Source organism: Grus americana, chromosome 4, assembly GCF_028858705.1.
Source record: "Grus americana isolate bGruAme1 chromosome 4, bGruAme1.mat, whole genome shotgun sequence".
NCBI classification, from domain to species: Eukaryota; Metazoa; Chordata; class Aves; order Gruiformes; family Gruidae; genus Grus; species Grus americana.
The window spans coordinates 52,806,196-52,826,578 of record NC_072855.1 but is presented as its reverse complement, the minus strand read 5'-3'; the positions used below and the strand labels follow the sequence as shown (position 1 = coordinate 52,826,578).

The 20,383-nt window shown below is 43.5% G+C and overlaps 1 protein-coding gene across 3 annotated transcripts in view; it reads left to right on the top strand.

Annotated features, from left to right (window-relative positions):
* The window catches only part of UNC5C (unc-5 netrin receptor C), a 262,479-nt gene that overhangs the window by 156,124 nt on the left and 85,972 nt on the right, over positions 1 to 20,383 (top strand). For all 3 annotated transcript variants that reach the window (XM_054824508.1, XM_054824507.1, XM_054824509.1), the window contains exon 2: positions 9,362 to 9,583. In XM_054824508.1, the coding sequence (XP_054680483.1) occupies positions 9,362 to 9,583 (222 nt within the window). The remainder of the gene's footprint in view (positions 1 to 9,361; positions 9,584 to 20,383) is intronic.

The window sequence follows — 20,383 nt, the reverse complement described above, 5'->3', positions numbered from 1 at the left end:
CTTGGCACAGTACCTGAGCCAGCCTTACCCAGCAGCTCTGTAGAAGCACAACAGGAAAGTTTCCATCAGAATTAATGAAAGTGTTGCAAAGAGGGATGTGACTGACAGTGCACAGGACAGGGCAGCAGAGAGACGGGACCTTTGCCTCTTCACGCGACATTTCATGCTCAGTGCTCATAAGTCAACCTCACCCCCTGATGATTTGCCTCCGTCCAGTTTTATCTATTTATATAGTTAGGCAGCCTCATAATAAATAGAACTTGCAGATTACTGCGTTAGATTTCTTATACTGACAACAATTATCATAAACCTTGTTGCCCAAAGAACAGCTTGGTGCTCTTCATATGGAACAGAAAGTATTTTCATTGCCTTGCGTGAAATCATACCATGTTCTGGCATTTCCCTACGCCAAGTTCAATGCTAACAAGTACCTGTACCATCTCTTGCATATTTAGGCAGCAGCTGGTACTCTGACAGACTTTGTCTCTGGGCAATGGTAAAGTTCTGCATACAGAACCTTAAATCTTGTGTCTGTGTATATACCTGCAATTTTTTGTCTTGGATTCACAATGGGATGTAAAAAGAAATATGTCTCTCAGAGGGCTGTGAGAATCATTTTGAAGACACATGTTTTGTGTTTGGTTTGCCTCTGATCTGATTGATGATAAAACTTCCATTAGCTTCAAGAGAAGCAGAAACTTTAATTATAATTATGAATTAAATGAACTGGGGGAAGATGCCTTTTCCCCAGACAGTAATACATGTAACTTGCAAGCCACTTTATAAAGCTGGTACAGTCAGTATTTTCCTCGTCTAGACCTGATTCTCTTTTTCCTTACTCTGATGCAAATCAGATCTGTCTCCACTGGAACTGTTGATTATGAGCAGTGCAGTTTACCAGGGTAAGCCAGGCAAAATATATGCCTACCATTGACCTGAGAGGAAGAACGAGACGGTGCTATCAAAGCAGGGGAAATGGAGCACAAGCTGATTGCTGTAGGTAACATGGTTGCACCATGTCCTCATTGGCCACGGCCAACCGACAGCTGTTGACTCGCATGTTCCTCGCATCTACCGATGGTTTTATACCTGACCGTGCAGCATTCACGTGAAATAGGAGCACGGAGAGAAGCGCACAACGGGTGCTGCCAGCGGAGCGGGTAGCACCAGCGGCCACTCGTTTGGCTTCTGCGGCTGTGAAACGTCCCCGCTTTTGAACCACAGCTCCCAGTCTTAGCAGGCGCCCTGTCTAATGCTGGGCCGTGTGCTGCTGTTGCAAGGGAAAGCATGGCGTTTTCTTCTCTCTTTCTCCTTTCTGAGAAAGGCTAGTCAAAGAAAGATGGGCATGAAGAACACGATTACTGTATTAGGCCTTTGGTAGCCTATTTATTTGGGATGTCCGGTGTAGTAGGCTTGTCCCTGAATAACAGAAACCTCCTTTCTGAACTCTTTAGTTGAACCAAAAAATCCAGTATTTCAGATGTCTGTGCTGCCTATTGTCTGGGTTTTGGAAAGGGCTCCAGGTTGGTGCCTGTGGCTGACGGTAGATCACGTATCGCGTCCGATGCCTCTGTGGAAGTAGTTTCTTTGGTAGGAGTACGGGAGAACAGGAAAGGATGTGTTTGGGCTCTGTTTGATGTGTGTGTGTTTGGGGGGGAGAACTTTGCCCAGCAGGCAGCCACTCAGTGGATATGTTCCTCGTTCTCTAAGTGTACGCAAAGCTTGCGTTTAACCTCCTGGGGATGTGTTGTTAAGCTGAGATCTGCTAGGAGGGTCTTCATCGAGCCATTGCAGGTGCAGGGGAAGTTCATTCCTCTTTACAGTCTTTATTTATTCTGTTTCTGGACTGAAGTCACCCAAAAAAGATGAATATTGCATGCCCTATCGATTTCTCTGTCGCTTTTCCCAGACCATGCCTGCACTCCGCTTTCCGTGCTGAAAAGAACATTTCATTTTGTGGGTCCTCAGTAAATTTGAGTCTGAAATTCCCTTGACCTTGCTCCCCTGAGAGTTCAGGAGGGTTTAGCAAGCATCTGGTTTGTGGGCTGTCACAAAACCAAGCCTCGTCTTTAGGCACGTAAAGGCCTGCAGCAAATTCAGCTACAAGCAAGCGGATGCAAGCCTCCCAAGCTGGCCAAATATTATGCTGTTATAAAATTGCAGTCTTCCTGGGCTATTTGGTGAAATCTTCCACTTTTGAGAGATGCTGAAGAATAACGTGTGATTGCCTTATTGCACGTTCACCTTGCAGTCAGCTGGAGGTAGGCAGAGGATGAGTGCTGAGAAAGCACTCCGCCGGCGTTACGGGGCTCAAAGGTGGAGGCAGGCTATGTGGCATACAGGATTTTTTGCTTCCTTGCTTCCCGTTTGGTGGCACCGTGATACCGCGTGCCCTTCCTGGGAGGACAGAAAACCCTGCGACCAAAGGACTTCCAGCTGAGCCATTTTCCCTTCCCCCCCAAAAAAAAACAAACCCTTGCCTCCATCCTGATAAGCTGCCTTACCGAGCTAGCACCTGCTGTTAATTTCACAGTAAACAGTACTTGTTGCTCTAGAAAGCTTTTTAATCATAACATTAAAAAACTGAACAGAAATCCCATCCATACAGTTAACTCCAGCTGCCTTTCTTGCAACGCGTGGGGAATGATCTTGCCGAGTGATGGGCATCCAAATGCAAATGGAATTAGCTTTGCAGCCATTCATTTTAAATTGCTCTTGAATCATTCTGAAGTAAATTCCATTTGAGAAGAATTTGCTTCAGGTCTCGCACAAAGAGATAATGGTCCAATATATTATGATCTAAGCAATAATAGTTTAAGTCTCGCACTTCAGAAATATAGTGAGTTATATGCTGGGTTGATGAGAATTAAAGCTTGATATATAGTAATAAAACTAGTCATCTAGAGATGAATAGATTGGTGTACGGAGCACAATATTTTCTTGCCACAGATTAGAGTGGGGATACTAGTCCATAAAAAGGGAAGTATACCATAAAATCTCCTTTTCTGTTGTTATGCATGAAGAGCTATAAAATGTACAGTTTTACAAACAAATGCATGAAAAGAATAGACCTTTCCTAACATCAAAAGGTTCCTGGCTTAGGCAAGGCGTTGTTTTACCTTAAAAGAAAATTTAACTAAAATTAAACTAAAATTCCTACGTGTGACAGTCCATGCCACCTTCTATCAATGCTGATTTCAGTGACACTTCATCTGTTCCTATAGATTTTGCATTTGACTTGCATTTAAAAAAAAAATAGTTGTCAGACACTAGTGAAGGCAAATAAAAGAGTCTATCTGTATTCAGGCCAGCAACTAAAATAAAAATTCCAAATTAAGTTTATAGATTAAAATGGCTTTTTAAAATTTATTTTCTTAATATGAATGAATTGCATGAGTGAAACCAGTTTAGCAGTACCATTAATCAGGTCTTTTGTCTTGCTAATATAAATCAGTCAATAACAACAGATGGGCTGTACACTTTATTATGTGAAAATAAAGATGAATGTGACATACCGCAGAAGTAAACTTGCAGCTCAAAGTTACTGAGCACAGAAGGGGATTTGTTACAACAGGGGAGAACGATGTGTGCCTCGTATTTGCGTTTGATCAAGGTTGTAAGGGAAACTTGCTACACATGACATTGACATAACAATTGGAAATCACGTACGTGAATTTTTAGTGTTTGTGTCTACACTCCCAGATCACTCCCAAATGGTTTAATTAGCTTTTTTTCCTCCAGACAGGAAAAAAAATGTCTAAGTCCTTAGGAGAGTTAAATAAGAGATACATAAAGTTTGCTGCTTTGTTGTGCTGTCAGGAGATGAACATTTTAAATAACCACTGATAACCATCAGGAAGATTCAGATCAAAGTCTCAGGCAAGATTTATCCCCTCGTGTGGCGATGGAGCACACAATGGGAAGCAGCCGCCATCCAAGCTATGGAAGCAGGCCCAGCAGGCCACGTGGTTATCACACAGTCATCCCTGAAAAACCCCAGTCAGAGTTTGGTCTTTATATGGCCAGAGGAATGGCCTGTGTTTAACTAGAGCTGGTCAGGAGAAACTTTTATGGAAGTGTTTATTAGGTCGTTAGAAACCGTGGCTTCGTGAAAACACAGATTTGTGAGATTGCTTCAGTTTTACCCAAAGGTCATTTTGTAGAGAGTTGCAAAAAATCTCAACGCAATCGAATGTCCAATATTGATGTTTTCAGAGGTAAATATCTGTGTTGGAGTTTTAAGAATATTTTGTTACATAATTACACTGCCGTTACAATTATGTTCTCATGTTGCTGAAAGCATTACAATGAAAGCATAACAGCGTATCAGCATAATTAAAAAAAATGAAATGCAAGACTTGGACCCAAGATGTGCATTAAGGTTGACGGTTCAAAACCCTGTCCCAAATCAGCAGCCCCATCATCCGACCGTCCTAAGCCCTGCCGCAGCTGTGCCTGTGGTAATGGGCAAGCCATCACGAGGGGATTTAAGGTTCTTCTTCCTCAACTCTCATCCTGAGAAGCGAGTACCACAGCCTGGCAGAGGGGAACCGCGGCTGCACACCCTGTCTACCTGTAAACCACCATCCTGCGGCTTCAGCCGGTGGCGGCTGGGGAGGGCGGTTTGCCTCCCCGCAGCAGCCGATCCCATCTCTTTGGGGAACGCAGGGAACACCAAGTGACTGCCCGCCGCAATTCACACCGGCTGATAAAACCGCCTGTTATCTTTCAGCAGTGAACAGCGGGAGCGAGGGGCCCTGAATGCTAATGGAGGTAGGACTAGCTTTGCCGTGTGATCGGGGTTTTTTTCTGCCAAGCACAGAAAAACCCAGTCGTGGTCATATTCTGGATGCTCCTCTTAAGAATCTGCTCTATAAAAAAAATAACTCCAATGCTGCTACTAATGGCAACAGTATGAGGGCAGGGACTGAATGAACATTCTACAGTTTGAAAAGCAAAAAAAATCTGTCTCAGCTACTATCTTAAATTGATTCGAAAAGTGCAGATTTTAAATGCTAGTTTCTGAGATCAAGGCAGCTTCTGTGCACCCTGCTTGTGTGACAGTTTATGGGTGGTTTCCACCTATATCTGTGGTGGGTTGACCCTGGCTGGAGGCCAGGTGCCCCCCAAAGCCGCTCTGTCACTGCCCTCCTCAGCTGGGCAGGGGAGAGAAAATACAACAAAAGGCTTCTGGGTGGAGATAAGGGCAGGGAGATAACTCACCAATTACCGTCACGGGCAAAACAGAGTCGACTTGGGGAAAATTAATTTAATTCATTATCAATCAAATCAGAGTTGAGTAATGAGAAATAAAGCCAAATCTTAAAAAACGCCTTCTCCCCACCCCTCCCTTCTTCCCGGGCTCCACTTCACTCCCAGTTTTGTCTGCCTCCTCCCCTGCAGCAGCACAGGGGGACAGGGAATGGGGGTTGTGGTCAGTTCATCACATGTTGTCTCTGCCGCTCCTTCCTCCTCAGGGGGAGGACTCCTCACACTCTGCCCCTGCTCCAGCGTGGGTCCCCCACGGGGTCACAAGTCCTGCCAGCAAACCTGCTTCAGCATGGGCTCCTCTCTCCACGGGGCCACAGGTCCTGCCAGGAACTTGCTCCAGTGCGGGCTTCCCATGGGGTCACAGCCTCCTTTGGGTGCCTCCACCTGCTCTGGTGTGGGGTCCTCCACAGGCTGCAGGTGGAATCTCTACACCCCCTCATCCTTCCTCCATGGGCTGCAGGGGGACAGCCTGCTTCGCCATGGCCTTCACCAGGGGCTGCAGGGGGATCTCTGCTCTGGCGCCTGGAGCACCTCCTGCCCCTCCTTCTGCACTGACCTTGGTGTCTGCAGTTGTTCCTCTCACATCTCCTCACTCCTCTCTCTGGCTGCAATTGCTCCTGATATTTTTTTCCCCTTCTTAACTCTGTTATCCCAGAGGCACTACCACCATTGCTGATGGGCTTGGCCTTGGCCTGCAGCGAGTCTGTCTTGGAGCCGGCTGGCATTGGCTCTGTCAGACACAGGGGGAGCTTCTGGCAGCTCCTCACAGAAGCCACCCCTGTAGCCCCCCCACTACCAAAACCTTGCCACATAACTCCAGTACAATATCCCTCATTTAAGAGCAGTTCAGATGCCTCTCGATAGCAATGAGAAAGAGTGTGGAAAAATAAAGCTGGGCTGTATTATTGCTTAAGACGAGTAAGGTGGAATTATAGCAAGAAGCCAGTAAGAAAACTAGCTTGTACCTGACTGCGGGATGCCAGGCTGGTGGAGAGAAACAGCTATTGCTGCAAGTAAGACATGAGACTAGGTTGTCATGTACTGGGCAGTACCACTTTAAAATAAAAATAATATTTAAACTTTAGAAGCAGTTACTTTCAGGAGGGAAAGCAATAGCCCACACACATTCTCCAGGCTGATTAAAGAAATAATTTCAAAACCCACCTTTTTTCTTTTCTGCAGCTTGCTGATCTCTCCTTTTAGACTTTCTAGTTACATCTTTGATAAGATGCAGTTAATTGGTCAGGCAGTGTAAGTATTGTCTTTGATAATGTGCAGAAATCTAGTGGTGAAAATAAATACATTTGTTCTACCAGTCACCAGAAATTAGTGAAGCAATACTTGTTTAATTATAAAACATATGTGTGCTTTGTTAGTTTCCATCTGTCTGCTCACTGATTTGCAATTAAATGACCAGAAGAAAAAGATACGTCCTGTGGCAATTCAGGGGAAATGATTCATCTCTAATGTTTCTGTGTTGTGGATGTCTATGGAGCTGCGTGTGCGAGAGGGAGAGGCAGGGAGTGGGGAACACGGGGAGTGTCCTGGTTTCAGCTGGGGTAGAGTTAATTTTGTTTCTAGTAGCTGGTATATGCTGCGGTTTGGATTTAGTATGAGGATAATGTTGATCACACACTGATGTTTTAGTTGTTGGGAGGTAGTTGTAGTCCCTACACTAGGTCAAGGGCTTTTCAGCTTCCCACGCCCTGCCAGGTGCAGAAGAAGCTGGGAGAGCACAGCCAGGACAGCTGGCCCAGGCTGGCCACAGGGATATTCCCTGCCATGGAACCTCACGCTCCGGATACGACTGGGGAAGCTGGCCGGGAGGCAGGTGTTGCAGAAACAGACTGGGCATTGGGGGTTTTTTCCACATGTAGTGAGCAATTGCATTTGCGCATCACTGGATTTATATATTAGTATTGGTATTAGTATTATCTTCCTTTGTTACCTTATTAAATGGTCTTTGTCTTAGCCTATGAGTTGTTTTTTTCCATTCTCCTCCCCATCGCCCTGGGAGGGTGAGGGATGAGTGAGTGGCTGCATGGATAGAAGGAGATGAGGCATGCTGAAAAGCCTCTTGCTTCAGTTCAAACATGTTTTGTTGTCGTGAAACCAAATGTGGACTCCCATTAAGTTATTGTAAATCATCCTTCTCTTTGGAAAAAAATGGGGATCAAAATGGACCAAGGAAAAAATACCTAATGGGGAGAGGAAATGGGATTACAGTAAAAGGAGGCTGGTGTGGTCAGAGTGAAAAGGAAACCACAGAAAAAAAGGAAGGATGGGAAAGTGATAAAAATTAAATTTAATTTGAGTATTCGGAGATGATTAGTTGGAGATGGAAGTGAAATTGTTACAGTATGTCACAGATTTTCCCTTTGCTAGAAAAATGTCAGGCCTTATTTAGTGATCCCTTTCTTCTATCATTGAACAGTGCTATTAACTCTCAGGGAGTGATGCAGTAGTGAGTCAGACCTGTTACTCTTTGTAAAATGAGACACCCAAAAGGGCAGGAGTATTTTTGAATTAATATGAAGGGGAAGAAAACAAAAAACAAACAGCCCCCCCCCCCCTCCAAAGAAAATAAATATTGGTGAACATATGTTCTCTTCATAAATAATTCAAGAGGTTCACAAAATCTTTTGCTGTGTAAAGGAGTCCCATCACTGATAAAGACGTACAGTCTACCTCTATATAGCTACACGGATGGGTGCCATACTACCTTCTCCCCCTGTCTCGTGCATCTGTTCCTGTTCTTTCTTGTCTTTCTGCAAAAGGGGTAGCTGGAGGGAGAGCCTGTCATGCCCCTTGTAATTCTGGACACAGCCTGCACAGGCATGTCTCAGGTACGGAGCGGTAGCCGTCTGACATTTCATCTCCATGAAGACTGGCAGGGAGAAGATAGCCAGCCTTCCACAGTATTTTTAGTTTGATATTCTGTGGTGTTTTATTGATCAGCAGCAGCATCCGTCACTGCGTAGAGTGATAATTGCTTCAGAGGCAGAAAGGGGGAGATTGAATAAGGCCTTCAGGACTGTCAGCTTGCTGCTGGTGGATCGGGCAGCGGTTGGTGCCTCCCACCCCTTTGCTGCTGGGAGCCTCTTGGATGTTCTTGTGCGCTGATGGCAGGTGGGGAGGTGGATGGGAAGAGGGTTAATCTCTGCTGAGTCGGTGCTTTCTGATGTGTAAGACTTCCTCTGCAGAAAGGGGCAGAGGGGTTGTAGAGGGGGTTTTGTGAAGAGGGAGAGAGAGAGAAAGGAAAGTATGTGTGTCATTCAGTGTTGCCTCCTGTGCGTTGAATTCTTCTCCTTCTTCTCCAGACTTCTACATCAACTGCGTTCATTACCAGCAGCACCAGAGCGGTGCAGAGGTTCCTTACGTCAATAACATGCATCCATGTTGGCCCAAAACGTCACCATCTCACAGCTGCTTTGCCCCATGTCCCAGCTCCCGATTCCTCTTTGTAGAGAGGACTGCACAGAGCAGTGTGCTACAAACGAAGTAAATAAAGCGTAGCTTGGCACTTTCGTTAGCAGTCTTACCAAGAGAGGCAGAGTATGAACAGAGAGGCGCGGACTGGACTTGCATTTAGTCTTTTGCCCTCAGAGCAGATTTCAAATTGCTCATCTGAAACGAAAGATGCTATTTCCTATTTGTACCAGCCTCAGCCAATACTAGCTGTGTGCATGCACTTGATTAAACAGTGTGGTAAGTCACTATTGAAAAGTATGACCTTGAAGCCTCCAAAAGTTTCTATTATTTCTTTTTACGGTTTTGCAGGCAACTCTCCCAACCGCTAACATAATGCTTTATTGCTAGTATTGCCGGTGATGATAACAAAGGACCGTTCCCAGACATGTGAATGTGCACATCCCTGTCACATCACATAGAGGGACGAGAGCTCAGGATGTAAAGAACAATTTCTTCTAGTCTGAAAACAGCAGTGCATATAAGCCCCAGTGTAGGAATGCTCCTAAGATAACATTTTATTTGAAAATATGCTCCGTTTGAAATTTTCAGAAAGTGCTTGTAAGTGCTTTCCAGCTGAACCTTGGTTGTTTCATTTGTCCTTTTTGTCTCTTCTCTACAGATGATGATTTTTTTCATGAACTTCCAGAAACTTTTCCATCTGATCCTCCAGAGCCCTTACCCCACTTCCTCATTGAACCCGAAGAGGCTTACATTGTGAAGAACAAGCCTGTGAATCTATACTGCAAAGCGAGCCCAGCCACGCAGATCTATTTTAAGTGCAACAGCGAATGGGTTCATCAGAAGGACCATGTGGTAGATGAGAGAGTAGATGAAACCTCTGGTGAGTTTGTGTTATGTCATGGAGGAATGAGAATTAAAATGCGTTAATATCAAGCCCACCATTGTAATCTAGCAGCTATTTCATATAGCAGCTACTTTTCTTGACTCTTAATACAGCTGTGAATTCTGTATCTGGCATTACTGAACATTAGCTGTCATAGCACAGAGGTGGTGTCTGCGTCCAGGTCAGTTAGTAAAACATGATTGTAGAGCACCCTGCCTGAGTTTGAAACAAAAAAAAAAAATCAGGGGGACCGTGCACAAACAAAATGAAATTTCTTTGTCAGCCAGGTCTACTCTCTGTTCACCTCCCCAGTGTCACAAATTCCCAGTGGTTGCACTGTAGGTTGTATCGTAGTCACAGACCAAGAACCACATTCTCCCCAAAGTGCCGAAGAGCAATTGGGTTGTTTCTAGAGTCATGTTTTCTTGGGGAGATTTGAGGAAAAAAAGGAGAAATTTAATCAACTTCCAGCAAGAAAGGCGAAAGCACACCTGGGCACAGTTTAGAGCAGTGTATTGATCCAGAGCAAGCACCTGGCTGTTATTCCATTACACTTTTCTGCCTGCTCCATAGAGCCTGAATGAAGGAGAACTACAGTAAGTTAGCAAGGAAAAGGAAAAAAAAAAAAAAAAAGAAACCAAGAGCTTCATTCTTCCTTAGTCAATACCAGAAATCCCACTGACATTCATGGAAGGAAAATAGGACCCTCATAGTACCAAAAAAAAAAAAAAAAAAGTTTAAAAACTTGAGTAATAAACCAGCGTAAATCAAAGATATGATTATTCCCTCTTTGGGAAGACTGGTAATCAATAGAGTTTGAGGAGAGAAGCGGGACTTGCTGCTGTTTTGATGACTCTGAGAAATAACTGGATACTAAGCAGGAAGGTACCTTTCATTTGGGAATTACACCACCACTTGGTCTAATTACTTAGAAAAATAACTCCACCAGATGTCTTGGAGTCTCTTATGAACTGGGTTTTATTTGTTTCAGCTCATTTATTTGCACAGAGATCAAAAGCATAAGCTTGTAACGGTACTGTGGTGCTCTCAGCTTGAAAAAGAGAAGGTGGGTGTAGGAAGAAAGGCTGTAGAAAATATCTGTATTAAACTTTGGGCCTGTTTGTTTGTTTGTAAGAATTGGCTTTTCCAACAAGTTGACTGCAGCAGAAAAACTAAAAAAGAAATTCTTGTTGCTTAACGCATCTTCAATTTTTTTCATCCATGGGAGTCCACTGAAGTGAAGGACAAGCAGGATGGCAGCTATCGCTGTGTTAATTTTTTAAGCTTTTATTAACATCAGCATTCAGAAACATGAAAATGTTTCACTACAGGTGAAATGTTTCACTGCAGGTGAAAAATTTATTTTTTTTTTTCTCAAAAATCTCATTGTAGAAAAACTTCATGATGCCGTAAAGCAAATTGCATTCTACAAATGTAGAAGGGCAGTCTTGAAAAGAGATGCATCTGAATATATTAGAGGACAAATGTTTTGCATAGCAAACAACAGCAATTACATGCAAACGAAACCCATATCCAATTAGAGATTAACATAATCTACTGGAGTTTGGGGGGGGAGGAGGGTGTCAAAAGCTGTGCACATCAGATTATTAGCACAAGAGCCACAAACCCAGTCACACTAATAGCTTGTTAAAATGAAACTGTCATCAGAACCTAAATTTGTCAGTCAACCTGGTCGTTGCCAAAAGGTTGGTTAATACGTGTCACAGCTGCAGCGCTTGTGCACCTTCCAGTAAGTAAACTGAGCATCTAGGGTTCATAGCACATCATATAAAAATGGGTAAACCATGTATTTAAGATAGTGGTAAAATAGTATCTCCTTCAAAGCAATAGAAGCTCAGGAAAATATATCCACTGGCGAAAAAATTGCAGGAGGCAGTGACTGTGAGGATTCAGGCTGGTGCCCGAAGAAGGAGGTATGAGATCATCGGCTTGGCAGCTTGCACCAGTCAGGCTGGCAAAGCCCTTTGACTCTACCACTTCTGAGGCTATTTTGGTTTCTTTTGCTATTTTTGGCTAGCTAGCGCAGTAGTTGTAACCTAGGGCACAGCGGTGGTGACTGAGCTGCTGAGAGGCTGGCGTAAGGATGGCAGCCCGAGCCTGCGCTGCTGCGGGCTTCAGGCTTGCGGCTAGAGAGGTGGGAGAAGTTGTCCCTAAACCAGATTAGGTCTAGCCTTTACATGGGTAACCCGGGGCTCAAAGGGAGGGATCTCAGTTACACAGTGTTTCTGCTGGGTCAGTCGCGTCATCCAAGCAACTGAAAACTGGGCACATTCTTCCTTCCCGATATTTTACCATTCTTAAGGTCTATTCTGCCTAACTACGAGGAAGAGCACCATGCTGCGGCAGTCTGCTGCTGCCATTTTTGAACCAGGCTTTCTCTCATTTCTTTAGGTAGAAAAGCAGAGCAAAGGAAAACGAGACAAACAGACGATAAAATATATGAGAGGAAAACAGTAAAGGTCACCTATGCTTTCTTTTCTAAAAGATGGGTAATCGGGAAAAAAGAGGACTAAAACACAGGTGTGATGCTAGTGGTACATCATCTTGGGATTGTAAATGATGCATGAAAGAGAGAAATAGGGTTTGATTTGCAAAAGATTATGTGTTTGTGGACTTTGAGCCTGTGCCCAGGAATGAAATCTATGTAGAGATGACTAACTCTTCTTGTAAGGCAAATTTGTTTCTGTCACTGATGAAACCAGAGACAACGGCACAGCAATAGCAGTGGCACAAGAGATGGAATGAGGGTGCAGCCGAGTTCTCATTGAAGACAGCTGCTAGATAGAAATGTTGAATATATTAAGGAGGTTAATTTTTAGGAGAGGAAAATAAATATTTATATCTTTTGCCTATGAAGTTTTTTTCTTTGTAACAGAGAGAAGGTACAAAATAAGAGTTATAGCTATATGCACTTTGCACTGTGGGATATTTTTGAACAGTAGGTAAAGCATTGCTGTAAAGAACATGCACAGGGACTCTGTGGGAGTTGCTGCCTTCCGGTTGGAGAGGATGAGAACAGGAACAGTGACAGGGTGTTCTAGTACCGCTTTATTTAATTAAATTAGCCTGAAGAGAGAGCCTTGCAAAAAAAAAAAAAAAATTCCAATGATCAAGTCTGAGAAGCCAGAATCTTTACACAAAAGTTCATTACATCCTGGTTCTTAATCCTCAGTCTCACTGGAATTTTTCTTCCTTATGGAAAAAGCTAAGCATTTTCATAAAGAAATCAAATGGGTGCTTTGAAAATCTGTAGTGCACATCTTTGACTCTTTCATTTCCTATGTACTTGGAATACAAGGCAGGGCATGGTCTTTTTTATGTTTTTACTGGAATATTTTCCCATTAATGTGGAAAAATATATGTAAAGAATAAGAACACTGGTTTTAAAAAACAAAGATGAAAGTTGTTTTGAGGGAACACGTATGATTTTATGGCTGACTGTCGTAAAAGATAACAGCAACGAAAGTAGAGGGAACACTGCAGAACTGATGCTTTTGCGGGCAAAAAAGTTCCATTGTCACAGGGCAGGAAGCTTAACAGCATCAATAATTGTTAGAGCAATTTTTGCACATTTTCCAAATCACTGTACCTCTGAAAACTACTATGGCAAAAGATTTTATTTTGCGTATGTGCTTTTTTATGGAGAAATATTTTCAGACACACACACCCCAGTTCCACAGTGGTGAGAGAGCTGTGGATGTATAGAAAATCCCCTTTCATTTGTCCAGAGGGATTAAATGCTGCTAAATCACACCCCACATCCCAGTGATGTGCAACAGAGAAAAATCAGTACTACAGGGACCTTGTTTTTGTCTTTTCAATTTGGATATGCATTGTAATGGTTTGTCCATGACTATTAATGTAAAATGATCTATAAAACCCCTCTTGCCCTCTGCAATGCCAGTGACATGTTGTTCTTCTCCCCTCTCCTTCAAGCAAGGAGAAAACAACATTTGGGACTCTTCTAAGTGCTAATTAAATAGACATATTGGGCAATTCAGCCGGCATTATTGTTTGCCTACACTTTCTGTCTTCTTTTTCTGGGATGCATGGGGAGAGAAGGGCTCAGGGAGTTTGCTGATGACCTCCTCCGTTCCCAAATAGCAGCAAGACAGAGTAAGGACTCTTCAGCCTGGCCTGAGGGTCCAGCCAATGCAAACTGAACAGGCTTATCTGTGCAATCTCAGAGGAAAGGCATGCCGAGGGAGGCTCTGTTAAGGGGCAGGTGAAGTTGCTAATCCTTTTTCCCATGTCCTGCCTTCAGAAACAGGCTCTCAAAAGACCTGATGTCTCCCAAGAGCATCTCTGGTGCCACCCAGCCTTCAGCAAGGAGGACAGGTGGTTCTGAGGACTTCCCCTTGAGCTGTCCCTTCAACTCTCTGCCTCCCCACAAATCAACAAAAAAGATAGAGTTAGAATCTGGCTGAGAGTTAAGATTTTCGTCTGATTAGGTGGGTTTATTGAACTGCACTGAGGTGGATGAATATGCTCTTCTTTTCAGACAGAAATCTCAGAGTTTGTTTCAGTTTCTTTACATAGCCACCGCTGTGATTCCCGCGCTTACCTCCCACCATTACCTTTCCCCATTAATAAAGTATTTTTGGATGACTTGCAGATTTGATGAAAGGAGGCTGAGCTTTTGATGTAGGGTCAGCATTGATCTGGCAAATAGGAGGTTGTTACCTTACGCAATGGGTTTGGCAGCCTGTCGAGGGAGTAGGTACCCGGCTAGATAAGTCTTTAACAGATCACCCTCTCGACAGAAAGATCAAAGATTGATGTCTGCCTGTTTGCTTTTAAAATGGCTCTTACAAGATGCTGCAGCCAAGACAGCAGTGGGGAGACCTCCACAGCGACTGTCTCTGCTCTTCTGGCTCCATGTATAGAGGCAGAAAAATCACTTCCAGCACAGTGCTCTATTGCTTTATCTTCCTCTCTGTGTGTACATCTCATGAAAACCATTTATTTTGGTGGGTTTTTGATGCCACGTTTTGGACGGCTGCATTGCCCTAATGAAAAAAGCCCCATCAACTTGTTGGGATGTTGTTTAAGGTGGAACTTCTGGTGATACAGCAAAGGTCATCGTGTAGCCTCTCATTTTGAGCAGTTGTGCTCATTTGTCTTAGTATTTTTTATAAATAAGAAAAACTATCGTTACTTTTTAAATACAGTACATCTTTGAATACCAGTGTTGAAGAACTCAATTTGGGAGCCCAAATATGAAATTCAGGTGCCCCCCACCTCCATGTACGCACGGCTCAGGGAGAGGAGTGCAGAGAGGTACCATTTTACATCTTTTCTGTGACCCACAGATCTTCCTTTCATTAATGCTCTTTTCCCTCTCTGCACATCTTTCTTCCTTAATCTCTTTTTGCTGCATCTTGACCTGCTGTAGCCTCCTAATTCTCTGTATTATTTTTCAAGAGTCCAAAAGATAAGAAAAAAAGCTATTTTTCTGAACAAATGTGGTCAGTTTCCCTATTAACTTCACTAAGATGACAAGTGATGCTAAATGCTGCAGTTATACTTAGCCTGCAATATTTTGACTCTCTGGGGTAGAATACGTTGGGGTTATGTTAGTACGGGTAGCCACATATCATAAATAAGGATTGTTTTCATTCCACTGTTGTCACAAGTCATTTTATTTTCCGTTTATCATTGGATCAAATCCATTGCAAACGTCAAGCACCCCAATTCAAAATAATTATTTCTGTGCAACATATTGCCAGTTTTTAGCTCTGCTCCTTCAATACTCTGCCCTAATGCAACTCATTTCAAGGAAATTTAAAAATGTGTCTGTGTATCTCTTCCCAAATGATTCTATTAATAGTTTTGAGGTGTGGGTTAGAATTGATACTACAGTCCATTTTCTTTAGTAATTCGAAGTCTGCCTCCTCTTTGGGGGGGATGCTGTAAGTGAAACGTGTTTATTGTATGGTCTGAAAGGCTGCATCTGGTGCAGAAAGGAGCAGACGACTCTATCCAAAGAACTGGAATTCTCTGGGGAAATACAGGCTGTTTACTTGCATAAAAGTATATGAACAGACCCACAATTTTCTCCTATTTGACATTTAGGTTGCAGCCATTTTAGATGTCACTTGGGCCTTCTTCTCTCTGCCTGTCACTCCCTGTGGCCTGGTGGTCAACTCTCCTGGGGAAGAGGAGCCCCGTGCCCGTCACCGCTGCAAGAGAAATTCTCTTCTTGCAGTTTGATTCTTCAAAATCAGCTGCTGGGAACATGGTCCCCAGCACACCCAGATCTAGGGAATACCCAACAACAAAGCTGCTGCAGACATTTTTTGCAAGCAGGCAAAATTTCCACTTATGTCTTGAGTGATTAGTATACTTCGAAAGAAAAAGACCCCATTTGGAAACTTCAGAAGCAGCACACATGCAGAGGCAGAGAATCACCATTCTCTAGGATATAAATTCAAAATGGTGTTTATTTTTGTTGAAGTGAGTGGAGAAATCACTGAGGTCAGTCCTGACCTAAAGAAGGGAAATAATCTTTTTATAAACAGAGTAAGAACATTGGGCCAGATATTTGCCTCTGGAGGGAAATCTGATTATTGGCAATACAAAACCACCTCCAGAAGCCAGGAAGATTATTTTTTTGTATAGAAGCCTGCAAACGACTGTGGGGTTTTTTAGTTTAGACGCCACCGAGTACAGTATCCACTGTGTATAGCACACTTATAAAACATATATTAACATATCATTAATTTCTTCTTTAATCAGCGTGTTGTATGTGGGGGTTTTGTCCCTATAAGTCTTTGTGGAAGGCCGCTTCTAGCTCTTACATGTTGACACCTTCTTTATATGTTCACAGCCATTGACACCAGCCTGTTCTGCTAACGCTGTCCTTTCCAGCAGCTCTTTGCCCCGTGGGGATGCGTGCCCCTCCACCTTTACAGACAGCAGCCATGGACCTCGTGAACCCTCTGCCCTCATGGCTAAGCTGAGCCGGGCTCTTCCAGCCTCAGCACTTGCTCAACACCTTCATGGTGTTCAGGGATGCTAACAGGGGGGCCTGGAGGGAGCTACTCTTCCTGCAAGTTAATCCTGCTCATACTTTTCCTGTGAGTAATGATGGGTCCATGGGAAGGGTCATTTGCCTGTTCCAAAGTTTCTGTGGATTCACCATGTATCTGCATGCAAATGACTCAACGTCTGTTATTTACCTCTGCAAAGTGCTTTGGGACCAAAAGATAAAAGCTTTAGGATATTTATTCATTTCTTACTGCAGCATTAACTTCCTATCTGCAGCTGTTCACCTAATTGTCCTGAAGGTTTCCTGTGGGCTTCTAGAAAAACAAATCTGAGACAGGAAATAAAGTTATTTAAAATAATAATAGGAGGAATATGGATGCTTAGTGCATTCATCTGAAGCATTTGAGGATACCCCTCTGAATATTTCCAGCCTACACCTTATCTCCCTCCAAGTTTTTCCTTCATTAAACCCTTTGTTACACACTCATAATCCCATTAATTCCCCAAAAGACGTCTTCAGACATCAGTCCACCCACCACGGCTTCAGACTAGCCACAGCTTTGCACAGCAGTGCTTCCTTTTTCCATCCATGTCCCCTGGCTCCTTTGGAGCCGAACGCCCTTTGTGTGGGATCCGGAGCCCCCACGACGAGGGCGGTCTGGTGCCTGAAAGGCCAATAAATGTCAACTTGGTTTGGAAGCGAGTCCCAAAGGTTAGTCTCCGTCCTGCATCCGCTGGCCTAAATGGAAAACAACTGTTTTCTAGATAGAGGAATGGCGGAAAAGAACAGCAGAGCCAAGTTCTTGTGTGCTGTAATAAAAGTGCTACAGTCAGTAGCACCCCAGCAGTGCAAGGGCAGGAACACTTGCATCCTATAAATGTAGGGGGTTCAGTTAATCAAATATGAGAATGAGTAGGACTAATAGGTATGTAGTTTCTTTGCAAAATTCCCTGAAAATATGCAGGGAAATATTTACTTTGTTGAGAACAAGTTACAGTCTGATGCAGTGATTGGAAAAGTAGTCTAACCCTGTTTAGAGATGTCAGGGTCTTGATGAGTCTGCAAGACATTTAAGTATTCCTGAGTCCCGTGAAGTCTGTGTAAGCTTGTGTCTCAGTTACCTGAGTAATATCTTCTACTTTTTGCTATATTAGCTCATTAGACAGTGAAATCATTCTCTGAAGAGAGGTAGAAGAATTCCTGTTGCTTAAAACTAGACTGGAGAAATCCTTTTCATTGCACGTAGATTTAGTGAGGCTTTATTCCCTATGTGGGTAGGGTACCAAATCATCGCTAACGTGTAAGGGAAAGAGAGGTGGCTGTCACATGCAGCTCTGACCCGTACAGGATCTAATTTTGTGCTGCCTTTGTGGGTTCACTGCCTATATTCATTTTGTCATTCCCATGCATTCCTGATTCGTACATAAATGAGCAGCGTGATGTGGTAGGTACCAGCAGGACTGCCATTCACTGGCAAGGTTATGTACAGCTCTTTCTCATCAGGGTTTGATGGGATGCCTTTACAATTCCTCATAACTTCTCATCTCTCTTCATATTTTGATTGTGAGAGCAGAAAGGGAGTCTTTTGTCAGACTGTTCTGTGTCTCTTCTTCCCCCTGAATACTGATCTTTAGGCCTTTGCAGCCTCTTCTATTATTTGCTCCCAGGTTTTGATTTTAGAGAGAATCTCGGTTGGTTGATTGCTGCTTTTGGCTTCCCAGTGACTTGTATAATGATGTTTCTGTAATGAGTGCTGACACTGCACCCGGGTCGGTTGCCGTGCCCTCCTCTGAACAGGCGTAAGGATTGCCAGGCCTGAAGAACAGCGATGCCTGCAAGGGGATCAGGCTGGCTTTGGGGTTTAGCTTTAATCTTTTCGTTCTTCAACTAAGATGGAACCCAGTATTGGAATTCAGTCAGAGTGAGTACCCAGGAGAAAAAAGTAAAAAAAAGAGGCAGCCAGAATTACAAGGATACTGTTGACAGCATTTACTTACATAATGGAAAAGGTGTTTTTTTCATGTCGAAGTCGCATGGATCTGCAGAGCAACTTGCTCGCATCCCTGGTGCCTCGCTGTAGCTGGCGGGGATCGTGAGCTGTGCTGTACCCAGAAACATGCACGCACCGAATGACTTCTGCAACCACCAGGCTGCCTTTTCATGTGCTGTCCTGCGATGATTCTTTTATTTGCTACAAACTAAGAAAAATCTCCTGGCGTTCAGGACCCAGTGTGTTGACTGCTGCCCTGGCTCAGCCCTAAAAACATGCTGGATGGGGGAGCAGACAGTAAATTCCCAGAGCTTCATCTCTGTCTGGTGAAAGTTACTTCACTTGACAGCATGCTGGACAAAGCTGCTTTGAAAGCAGCTGCTTGCCTTTTTTTCTTTTTTCTTTTTTTTTTTTCCAAGATACCTAAGTCGGCTGTGAAATGGCATCCCTAGCAGGCAGAACAACAACAGCAAAAAACGATGGGGCTTTTACACTTCTCCCCCAACCTGCTGTTCCTTCACAGTGTGGACTAAAAAAAAAAAAAAAGAGGAAAACAACTGCTGAGGAAGGCTCCCGAGTGACCCCTTGTGTCACGTTGCGGCTGTCCTTGTTCCCACGATAGCTGCGCCAGCCACTGAACTGTGTCATTGCATCAAGTTCGCAGAAATAAGGCGTTTTCACATTGTCTCTGCTTCTCAAAACCACGCAGAGTGGGTGTGGTACATAAGTACATGTACAGATACGTATTTTATAGATATACACACATATATATGTCAGTAAGTCAATAACATAAACAACTTGGTGTATATTTTTATATAAAAATTTACACAAAACCCCATTTATTGCTGATTTCCCTGCCCCCCCTCCACTATGCAAAGGGAATGTAAACATGCTGTTCAAAATTCAGATGCTCTCGGTTGGCTTCCCAGATGTTTGAAGTTCAATAGGGGTTTTTTTATTTTTTTTTTCATAATTTCCTTGGCTTCTTCCAGTGAAGTGCTAAACAACCATTATTCCTTTTTGCCTGCACATTGAGATTCATGTATAGGCTCTAAACTGCCTCAAAAGTGCTTCAATTTTGCATGAGCACTAAGCTGGGGACTGGGAAGCATTACCCACTGCTGAAGGCCCAGATCATTAGAAAGAGCATGTAAATCCTCTGAACCAGAAATAAAAAGTGCACAGATTTTCTTTGTGAAGACTTAACTGCAGCTTTAAGTAAAACATGAACCTTTGGCACATTTTTTTTTTTCCTGGCCCTTGAAAAAAAACCCACCACCATCTTTTCTCAGCTGCACGTGTCTCAACCAAAAGAGGGGAAGATTGGGCTTTGACCCAAAAGCTGGAGCTGCTAAGAGTCCATACTCATGCTTTCCTATGTGGATGACCTCTCTTTTCCTGCTCCCTGTAAGTAGCACCAGCCAGGCAGAGAATTGCTCGGGTACCGCTGCTCTGGGTTGCTTAGTGTCGGGATGGCTTGGGTCAAGATGCTTCGAATTGCATTTGTTTCTACTCCTAGACCTCAGCCTGTGTGAGTTCAGAAATGATGATGCCCATGGTTGAACATAAATATATGCTTGTAGTGAGGTTTTCTTTGGACTCCCGCTATACCAGAGCTTGATTATTACTTTTATACCAGGAAAAAGTAAAAAGGAAAGGGGCAACAATAGGCACGCATTGTTACATGTGGAAGAGAACAACGCATTTTGGAGCAATTTGTGCATATTAACAAAAAATGCCGTCAACCAGAAAATAGGGTCCATTAAAAAAAAAAGGGGTGGAGGTGTTTTCCCTT